The sequence below is a fragment of the Hoplias malabaricus genome, chromosome 1 (assembly GCF_029633855.1).
Source record: "Hoplias malabaricus isolate fHopMal1 chromosome 1, fHopMal1.hap1, whole genome shotgun sequence".
Classification (NCBI taxonomy): domain Eukaryota; kingdom Metazoa; phylum Chordata; class Actinopteri; order Characiformes; family Erythrinidae; genus Hoplias; species Hoplias malabaricus.
Window position 1 is genome coordinate 17,190,519 of NC_089800.1, and position 11,022 is coordinate 17,201,540.

Here is an 11,022-nt window from a genome sequence, read left to right on the forward strand (position 1 = left end):
TCATTCTACTCAATGTTAACTAATCCTCTAGTTTATTTGGGATTTGGAACATGCGACTGATTGCTAAATAGGTGAACTACAATTACAGACGCCAGTGAAACTGACTAATGCACTTCTGAAGCAGCTGTATGACTTTTGGGATAAAGCTAACATTAGCCAGCTTGGCTTTTATGGAATAAGGATATTAGTAGCCAACACCACTCAACCAAACCAATTAATACCTACCTTAGTATTTAACTCTTGCCAAGTTCACAAGGTGTCCAAGGTTACATTATAACACTAAATATCAGCTCACGTTAAATCTATCAAACTTATAACAGCACCATAACAACAACCTTATATTTGTATTATTCTGTGAATCACTAACCTCACTTGAGCTTCTAAACTTAAAGGGGATTACCACTGATTTTTTCAAAATCTCTGCACAGACCAGGTGACTGGATTGATATGCTTTTTTTTTTTTGCATCATGTGCGTGAACTGGGCTGGTTCCACAAAGAAGCCAAGAACACCTGCATATCTAATGAACCTAGAATAGCAGGCAGGCCAGGTTTATTTCTGACCATGCTTTCTCCAGGACTAAGCATAACAGATTTAAGCCTCCTGACAGGTTTTGTGATACTCCACTAAAATGCTCTATAAAATGTTACAGCCTGGGTGAAACAGCTGAATGAAACAATTAAGACAAATTATAGTCAGATATTTATGGTATTTTTTGCAATATGCTACAGCACTTAAATAAAAACAGAAATGCCCAACAGGTTTTCACGTCATGCTCAGTAAGAAAACAGCCTTACTCATCAAATAAAAATGTGGTTTACATTTATTTAATATGAAATTATGTACAACAGTACAGGGTGGTTCTTCTCAATGAACATAATTATTCTCTTACCTAAGCTCATTTAACTGTATGTGAAACGGGGAAAAATAACAATATGTGAAAAGGCACAGAATGTAGTTAAACAGCAAACAAAAACAGCTTTAAAATATAAATCATTTAATATAAATATATAATAAATGAAATATATTTTGGAAATATCTGGCTTTTTGTGACATATAAAAAGCTATATGTCTCACACTTCATTAATAAGGAAAGAACGGTCTTGCGGGGTTGAATGCTGAAACGGTAAGGGTTAACGGTAGTGCTGGTGCTGCAGGAAATCTTGCTTTAAAACAAAATGTAAAATACTATTTACAAAGACAGCATGGCCACATCTTTGTACAGCTTACCAATGTGCAAGACAGTCAGGCATTTACTCAAGTGGTAAATGATCATAAGTCAAATGTCTATATGAGACTACTGCGTGTTCCATCAGTATATCTTCACAACAAAAGATATTTCTATGCAACAAACTGGATAACGTATGCTAACACATTAGCCCCAATCAGAAATATTATTTTTGAACAAATAGTGTTTCAGAGAATGACTGATAAGGTTTGAACGTACAACCAACCCGTTACAAATCATCTCAAAATTTGTAATAAATGATAAACCAGAACAGAAAGAAACACCCATTGAGCTACTGGATATGCAGAGCATTTTCCAAATCCTCACCATCTGGCACCTGGAAGAAACATTTATAAATAATATTTAATTTTAAAAAGCACAACGATGTAAATATTCGTCACTGAAAATTTACTGTCTTAAGTTAAATTCCATTACCATTATGTGGATTCCTTCTAATGTGTTGTCCACGACGTTTGACAAAGCGACTGTAATTTCGTCTAGCTTCAAAGTTTGATGCAGGCATTTCTGGGTGAGGTCTGCTGTCCTGCAGTTTCACATACACCATAAACAGTAATCACTTTCATTTTAAACACAAACATGATAATAAAATTAAACTGACATCGTCCAGATCAAACAGAAAAAGTCCACTGACTGACCCACTGATCTGTCTGCTGAGGGACCTGCTCTGACCAGTCAAAATCATCTCCAGCCTCAAGCACGTTGTCCTCTTCTATATATGTCGGTTCACTTTCCTGACTAAGGGAATAACATGCTGCAATCAGTAAAACACAAATCGAGCAAGTAAAACATGTTGCTTAATTGTCTTAATAGATTCAATGGACCAAACCAGACAGAAGAAAAAGCTTTAAAAGAGCTGCGGGGTTCATACTTCTGAGATGCAACATGAGAAAAGCTCCCTCCAGCAATGGTGATTTTCACTCCCTCCAGTCTTTGCTGTCTCCTCCTCTCCAGATCATGCCTTAGATCACCAGGGGCTGGTACCTGCCTTCTCTGTGCCTAATGATAAAAAAGTAGAATTTAACTCCTGATAGCTGTACCATGCTATAATATGAAGACCGAAGTGTAATCAAATTAACTGAACTTGTATGGACAGAACAGGGCTTTAATGAAAATGACAGAGGTTTGTTCCACTTACCGTGGACTGATGTACCTGCCAAGACCCAATCTTGCAGAAAATCTGAGTATCTGATGTAGAGTCATCAAGAGGTCTGAAAAAATTGTAAAACCCACTTAATTTCAGACTGACGTTTAAAGAGACGGTCGGAGATTCAAATAGATGCAATACAACTATGGCACAACAGCTGTATTTATCACTACACTGGAATCAATTGTACCTATCCATGTTTTCCAGTTCTTCAGGCTCTTCTGCAAAATCATCATTATCCTCAAGGGAATAATGCTGCTCACTAGAGAAGCGTTCATTAAGGGTAATGCCTTTACTCTGGAAATATTGTTCTGATGAAAGAACACAAAAAAGGTTGCAAGAACTTTGGTCTGTGTGTAGGCGAAGGGCCTGTATCCTCTTGTATGCACTAATTCAACACAACCCAACCTTTGACATGATGCACCAGCGTAATGATCTCCTGGGCAAACGTCCCAGAATGCATAGCTGACTCCCTGTAGGTCCCAGAATGCTCCAGCATGGGCAGAAAATCCAGACGCTGTCGGCCCACATTGACCAAGTCGAGTGACAGCTGTCTTTCTGAAGAATAGCCTAAGTGGCTGCACAGAATGAGGAGGCAATTAAGACATTACAACAAATGAACAACAGCATCAGGGGAAGTATGCACTACTTATAAGACTCAAAACAGAACTACTAACCTTTATCAGCTTTACTGCAGAAAATGTGCATTTTAACACGTCTTTTTTTTCCCCCCTTCTAGTTACTTTGGACAAGGTAAATCAGCTTCTTAGAACAAACTAAGCCCAGTCTTGTACCAAATTACACAGGGGATTTTTTTTCCCGCCCCACTGCAAAGTCTTTTCTATAGAATCGTGGCTCAAATTCTCAGAGAAACCTCAGTTCAGTGTTTAAACTTGCTGTGATACTTGTCTCCATCAACTAATTACCAGTATTTAAAGAGAAACCTAAGCCATGCTCAAGGGAAGTTATTTGTGTTATTGTTTTTAAAATAAAAAAAAGTAATAAAAAATGCCCAATTACAGTGAAGTTGTGCTCCATTGTAATTGGGCATATGTTAAAAAGCAGATTTAGGGAGTCTGGTTATTGCTTGTTTACAGATTTAGAACTGGACCTAGCGCTCCACAGGGCAGACATTGCCTAGAGGTAAAAGAAGTGGGCCTGGGATTGAAAGGCCACCTGTTTGATTCCCAGTTCCAGCAGGAAAATGACAGGCAGTGGGAATGAAAGAACAGCACTTCCTCTACTCTCTTGAGCAAGGCACCTTATCCCCAACTGCTTCCTTGGCACTGAGATGGCTGCCCATCACTCCGGGTGTTAAATCCGAGATTAAATTTTGCGATACTGCTGTCCAATGATAAAGCTTCATGTTTCTATTAAAAAAATACTTTTCTATTAAGTCCTGAAAGATTTCAGAATAAATCTGCATGATTAAAAAAAAATTGAAACCAGATGTTTCAATAAATAACGCTTTAGAACATCCCTTAAAATATCACTGTATTTTAAGTATAACCTTGATTCATAAATGGATGGTGAAGGTTCATGCCCCTTTTCCAGTCACCATATCAGTCCTTCCGTCATAAAATGTCCAGATTTTTTTTTTTAGTTTAGGATCTTCTTTGTGAAACAGAAATATGTTGGCAGGTGCAGAATGCCCTTGGAGGGTATTTCCTGTGGTTATTCACTGAGAGTTTGGTTAATAATCACACAAAGGCTTCCATATGCCTCAGACCCATTTATAACTGAACAGCTTGTTCTTGTATCTTGTGCTTTTCTGATGATTTTATGATTACTTCATAATCCTCTCACCGAGATGGTCACATGAATTTCATTCTTGCAAAATGATACTGGACAACAATGCAGGCTTTTATCTTGAAAAACAAAGTGCGTCCTGTGAATGAAAAAGCATCTTGCAAAGGTTGAGAAAGACCATCAAAAACATTGGTATCCATTTGTTCATTGTCTGTAACTGCTTATCCAGTTCAGGGTCATGGTGATAAGGTATCCAGCAAATTCAATATGTTAAAGGCCAGCCTTGCTCAGAAGATACTGACTGCTGTGAGGAACAACTGTGCTTGCTTCTCCATCTTATTTGCTGAATCTACATTTGTTTCTTCTGTCTTGTGTGATATTTTTCATATTCACATTCCATTACTTTTCCTGCCACATTTCAACTTATTTCTCCACACCAGTGAAAGTTATTCTTAAGAGGTTTATAGAATAATATATATATTTTTTAAAGGCTTCTGTCCCATATCGACTCAGGTGATTAGGTATGTCCAATGCCTGACAATCCAACAAACTTTCAATAACATGTAATAAAGTAAGGTACCTCTTGTAGGCATGCAGTCTTCTAAGAACTCAGTCCTGCATTTTATCGACAAATTGACTGATGACATTATTTCACAAAACAAGTAGAAATGATCTTCGTTTGTGCTCATCAGCCATATTATGTCTCCATATTCATATATTCCAAGCAGATATAGTCCACAACCCTCCACAGTGTCCGGAACATACTCCATGTGCTTTTGTCCTTTAGAATGTCACATTTATGAAGCATACACATTTGCCTCAAACGGAAAGTGAATACCAGTTTGCAGATTTAGAGGATTTCACCAAAAACGCTTTTCCACAAAAAGCTATGGCCACCAAGGTATTGTTCTCCATTCAATACCCAAACACAAATACCATAAAATAGACTTGTGGTCTTCAACGAATCACTGATGAGTGATATATTCAATTTGCAGACTTACCTTCAGGCGGCATCAATTGGAAAATTGAAGAAGATTTCAATTACTCTAAATGAAATACTGGTATTTTGGTGGACGCAACAATCCAAAGAAGAGGAAGAAAAACATCTCACTGCAGCAATGTCCTCTTCAAACCTGGCTGTACAAATCAGGCAGCTCCAACGTCATCTCCATTGAACATTAAATTCTTCCACTCTAGGATTTTTTCAGCATGTTTCCTCAGGAGAAATCTGGCTTCAGGCAAAGCTGAACATTTCAAAACACTCCATTTCACAGATTCCTTCCCTCACTGAGCAGTCATCACCTGTTAACACTGTATCTTCCACATGTAAATATATGTCACCTCTACCACACCATGCTATACCTCAATCATACTTCCCTTCTTTGAGCATCATGAATTTCCACAGTATTTCACTTCCTCAACAGTATTTCCGATAAAAAAAAAAGTGGCAAAACCAAAGACAAAGCCTTTGGACCAGATCCAATATCACAAGGTTAGGCTCTGAAAAAATGTTGACGGTCTTGTCAGTAATTCGGTTTTCTTCATTGTAATTCCCTGAGGATCTTCTGAAATTTCTTCATTAGATTTCACTAAAATGACTTCAGTTGGCAGAGGTGTATGGTGTTAGGACACATTCAGGTTTGAGTCCAGGCTGTGGTGTCCAAATTCCATTTCCAGCAGTCTACCTATCTGAAAAAATAAGATAATGTTGTCCTTCTCAGCAAAAAATAATTTGGTATTCCATTGTGTCATATGTTTATTCCCAGTAAAGGTGGTGTATGTTGTATTTTATTTCACCAGACAGGTGGCACTCTTGTTCAAGATGTAGCTAAACAGGAGAAATGAGGAAAACACAAAACCTTCTTGAAAAAGCTTGACTGACGAGATCCGATGAGTCTTCAACAATCAGAATCCACTCCTATATTGCATACTCCTGAAGACTTCAAAATAAACATCCTCGTAGTTTTGTAGTAACTGTAGAATAAGAAGATCATGTTCTGTACCAAATTGGTCCAAACCCAGAACATGCAGTGCAGCTTTCTTGAAACATCCCAAGAAACAGGTCCCGTGGCGCAACAGCAGACATGTGAAAAAGAGGCATGAACCTTCAACCATACCTGAAAGTACTTCTGCAGCAATACTATACCTGCTATGGCCCACAGGACGACTCATGTCCACTTTGATCCTGAGAGTTTCATGTTCACTGAAATCCTTTTGAATCACGGCTTTGGTGTTTACGTTCCCACGATGAGGAATTCCTTTTGAAACATGTGCTGCCAGACCACCATCATGATTCCCTCGTGGTTGCATCTCTTCCACCCAAGCACGGTTTGCTCTGTTGTTCTTGTTATTTCTCAAATCTACATCACTGTTCAAATGCATTGTCCTTTGTCTATGGCGCTCCCTTGCATGTGGTTCCACTCTAGATGACTCCTGAGGCTGTGACCTGCCTCGAATGGGACTTCTTCTCTCTAAACTGGTAGGATGCAATCTTGATTCATCCCCAACATAAAAAGCTGGACCACCATGTCTACCATGTTGGATCACTGTGTGATGATCATGGTCCCTCCTGTGGTTAAACTGTTCTCTATTTCTTAAGGGTTGAGCTGTCCTAGGGGGATCTCTGCCTCTTGGTACATCATTGCCCCTTGGAGGGTCTCTGTTCCTTGGATGCTCTCGGTCCCTAAATGGACCATCTCTCCTTGGAGGATCCCTGCTTCTTGAATCACGATTTGGGATTCCATGATCATGCTCCACTATAACAGGAGCATTAGATGGACTAAATCCCCTGTTTGAGACACTATAATCCTCTTGTGGATCCAAACCTCTAATTCTTTTAGGATGTGGGTGATGCTCCCTATAATATGATTGTGATGACCTGTGTTGAAAAAGCAAGTAAAATTTTTTTCAATAATGAAATAACACAACATTTATTTGGTGATAAACAAAGCCTAAAACAAAGTCCCAGCCTAACTAATTGACCTTTGTGAACCATACCAAATAACCTGTTTTTAACTCATTAATTTGTGAAAATGAAATTTCCATTTTCATAAATTAAATATTTAATTTGCAAAACTAAAGAATTGAACGTGACAAATAACTTAAATCTCCACTTCTTTTCCTTCACTTCAGTTGTCTCAGGTAGAGTATACAGCTTCAGATGTGTTTTTGTACCTCTCGGTAAAGGAGCTTCTTTCATGATATCTATCTTCACGTTCTTCATTATGATATCCTTGTTCCATCCTGTCATGTCTCTTTCCTTGTGAATGCCTAGGACTTGAACCTCTTGAATCCCAGTGGTTCCTGTTTGAATAGTGATGGACTAAATGAGCGCCATCATGCTCAATTCTCCTTTGGCCCGGAGATGGAAACTTATGCGGTTCATCTCCATAATTCACTGCTTCAGGTGAAGACAATCTCTCCCTGGGAAGTCTTGGAGAGTGGGATTGTTTCGTTTCAAACCTTGTGACATCCTCCTGTGTTTGGTATTTTGACATAGGTAAAGGTCTCCGTCTTCCAGCATGACCTATAGCCTCAATAAATTTTGCCCAGTGGTCAACTTCCACCTCTCCCTGAGAGGGATTATTATTCCAGTGCGAATTACCTTCCAGATTGTTGACATTTTTTGGATTTCTCCATGGATCTGCTGAAGAACGGTACTGATCCCCATAGAATACATCTTCTCGCCTTCCAGGCAATTGAGAGTTCCTGCAAAATTGATGACCATACTATGAAAAGAGTTTCTAGATTTACAAGATTTTAAACCACTTTATTTAAATTATGACAATATGTTGTATTAATCTCAATAACCAAAAAATCAAATTAAAAAATACCTTGGATATAAAGGTGATTCTGAACGTGGCCGTGACATTATGACCTTAAAAACAGAAGACAGACAAATGTTATATTTCTGAAGAAATGGTAAACACCCCTAGCTTCAACTAATTCTTCCTGTGGTTAAACTGGTAAACTGGTTAAAACATGTGAAGGGCATGAAAAAAATATCATGTAAAAGTATTTAAAAATATTATTTTGAATACATATAAAATGCTCCAAAACATATGTGCCATGTTATGTTTTTCCTTTGTAGCTACACATATTTTAGCTTAGGGTAACCAGACGTACTCTTTTCAGGGTCTAAAAAATGCACCTGGCCGGGATTTCTAAATCTCGAGAACTGTCCAGGATTTTGCCATCCACAGTCTTCCCCCTGTCCCAATTCTTACAATAAGCCCTAATCACTTTCTTGAAGTGTGCACTTCATTGACATATAATCACATTGTTTTAGGTGAGCAAAAGGGGCGTGCCAGTATCAAGTGTTCAAGGGATCGCACCTTCTTGTGTTTACATCACTTTCAGCTGAGCTCCGCTCCACAACACTGTTTTCCTGGAGCCTCAAACAGAAATTTGTTGAAAGTTGTAAAGGTAATTTATCATAGTCTCCTCTTCGTATTTGGAAGCTTTTCTGTGTCAGCCTTTCACTTTCTGCTCTATATTTTACAAAACTGAAAGTCGTCACTTCTGTCACGACACAAATACACACCTGAACGTTACTGACTTTCTGACGAGTTAATCAAGTTACATCTGCGCAGCTTTTCTGTTTAACATTAACTTTGAAGAAAATAGGCCAACTCTCTGGATCATTAAAGTCGGAACAGGGGACAGACTGAATTATAGTAATCACATACAGCACGTTTTATCAGCCAGACCTTTTAAAATATGAAATATAAGTATTTTACATAAATGTCTGGATCCTAGCGATGCTCTGATCATTTATCAAGTCTGTATTACTTCAGGTTGATAAGGTGCTTGCTTTTAGTAACATTTAAAAAACACAGTTAAAAGTTAAACTCATCATTTTCTGTCATCATGAGTTTTCTGGTGTAAACAATTCGCTTTATACAGGGCTTTAATTTTGAAGTTTGGTATGAACGGAAAATTACAGTTTTCAATGATAATAAACTGTCAAGGAAGCATTTGTGCTGCCAACCTGCCCCAAGTGTCCTCTTTTTTTTTGAAAACTCAAATATGGTCAACCTATTTTAGCTAGTAATTCATGAAAATAAAATTTCCACTTCAGGTGCTGGTCATAAAACTAGAATATCATGATAAAGTTGGTTTATTTCAGTAATTCCATTCAAAAAGTGAAACTTTTATATTATACTCATTCATTACACACAGACTGATACATTTCAAGTGTTTATAAGTTATGTTCTTTTTCATGATGTTCTAATTTTATGACCAGTAGCTGTATTATTTAAATAAGTTTCATTCATTTCCATTTCAATTTCATTTTTGCAGCTTTAAGCAGTTAAAGTAGTTTATGGTGAGAACTGACTTAGCTATAGCTAGAAAAGACGTTTTTTTTTTCTTCGCGAGTTTACTTTTGGAATTTTTCCCTTCCACCTTAAACGGTGAAGCAGCTCCATTAACGGCAGCAGTATTTAAGGTGGAGCTGAAAATTAGAATATGAAATAATTATTTAGCAGGCCTTACCTCCTCACGCAGCAGAAAATACAAGAAGGCAATGCGTCCACCAAAATACCAGCTTCTAAAAATACTCTATCAACCTGTCATGGATTTAACATCGCAAGCCGCAGACGGAATTAAAGAGTTGGTGAAGTAAAAATCTGTTGGTGTCGTTTCGTCTGAAACATGATCCGTGCACAACACACTCCATGAGCCGTCCAAGACCCGGATGTAGGTCGATGCCTAGTGTGTCCTCCTCTTCCGGGTGAAATGCAAACGGAAGGAATATGCTGCCTGTTCCCTTGCTTTCTAGTGCCCTTCATATCTAGTGCTAAAACAAACAAACAAAAAAGAGGTGTAATATTGGATGAAAACCATCCCCAATAATCGATTAACTCACTAATAATTATAATCTCGGTTTGACATTTTTTCCGACAAAAAAAAAAAATCCCCTAATGCATTAAACGTGGCTCAAGTGTAATTTAGGTTCAGTTGTACCTTAATTGCCTTCTTTCAGTACTCGAAGATTTATAAATATGCAGTGAGTCCCCGCCTGCATACACCCCTCAAAAGCCTGGCCCCAGTATGGGTTCATTAAGAAACCCTGGCTGTCTGAATTCATTGTTGGATTGTTTTTAGAGCAATGAATTTTCAAAAGGGAAATGCTTATAAAATATAATATATAATAAGATATGAGTAAAAATCATAAAATATAAAGTACCTATAATGTACCAGTGAGATTGGTTTCCTCCTTCTATGCTGAAATTGCCTAATTATTTGTTGTTGAAGATATCAAGAACATCCATCTATAATGTATAAATTCCTGTAGTATATCGATACGTCTTCATATAGGTGGAGTCCATTTCAAGAGGTTTGTAGACATTACCTTTGAGCACCGCTCATTAGCGAGTACATACCATAAAAACATATGAACATTTATGTGACTTAACTGCGTTAGTGATACACTTTAAAACATTGCGTCTGTTAGAGTGCAGCAGGTTATTCATTTGAGGCACAACCCACTGCGTTGAAAAACATCTTTATATTCTTTATGGTGGAGAAATATAACCACCACCAGGAGGAGCAGTTTACACTGATCAGAAAAAAGGATTAACATAGACACATAGTCATGACTGAAAGTGTTGACCGCCCGGAAATTATTTCCAGAAAACAAAGTATTTCTCCCAGAAAATGATTGCAATTACACATGTATATTTCCTTTGTGTGTGGAACAACACAAAAAAAAACAGAGAAAGCAGTTGAGGGTGCCAATCATTTTGTCTGGCCCATTTTTTGAGTTTTGCTTGAAATTATATCAATTATGGCTCCCCTTTTTGTATTGTTCCAATACACACAAAGGAAATAAACATGTGTATAATAAAACATGTGTAATAGCAATCATTTTTGAGGAG

The 11,022-nt window shown here is 37.7% G+C and overlaps 1 protein-coding gene across 4 annotated transcripts; it reads right to left on the minus strand.

The window, feature by feature from the left end:
* Window positions 1-767: 767 nt before the first annotated feature.
* Window positions 768-9,834, minus strand: zgc:112982 (uncharacterized protein LOC503771 homolog). Of its 4 annotated transcripts, XM_066661498.1 has the most exons (11): window positions 9,638-9,834; window positions 7,975-8,018; window positions 7,316-7,849; window positions 6,288-7,019; window positions 2,801-2,970; window positions 2,583-2,703; window positions 2,384-2,456; window positions 2,117-2,244; window positions 1,884-1,983; window positions 1,663-1,771; window positions 768-1,564 (listed from the first exon to the last, which is right to left on the minus strand). In XM_066661498.1, the coding sequence occupies exons 2-11, from the start codon at window positions 8,010-8,012 to the stop codon at window positions 1,551-1,553; spliced, it is 2,019 nt and encodes a 672-aa protein (XP_066517595.1). In that variant the 5' UTR covers window positions 8,013-8,018; window positions 9,638-9,834; the 3' UTR covers window positions 768-1,550. The 4 variants fall into 4 exon arrangements, with proteins under 4 accessions (XP_066517595.1, XP_066517750.1, XP_066517829.1 ...); XM_066661653.1 differs by lacking the exon at window positions 6,288-7,019 and having other exon boundaries at window positions 792-1,564; XM_066661732.1 differs by lacking the exon at window positions 6,288-7,019 and having other exon boundaries at window positions 793-1,564; window positions 7,746-7,849.
* Between the last annotated feature and the right edge of the window lie 1,188 nt (window positions 9,835-11,022).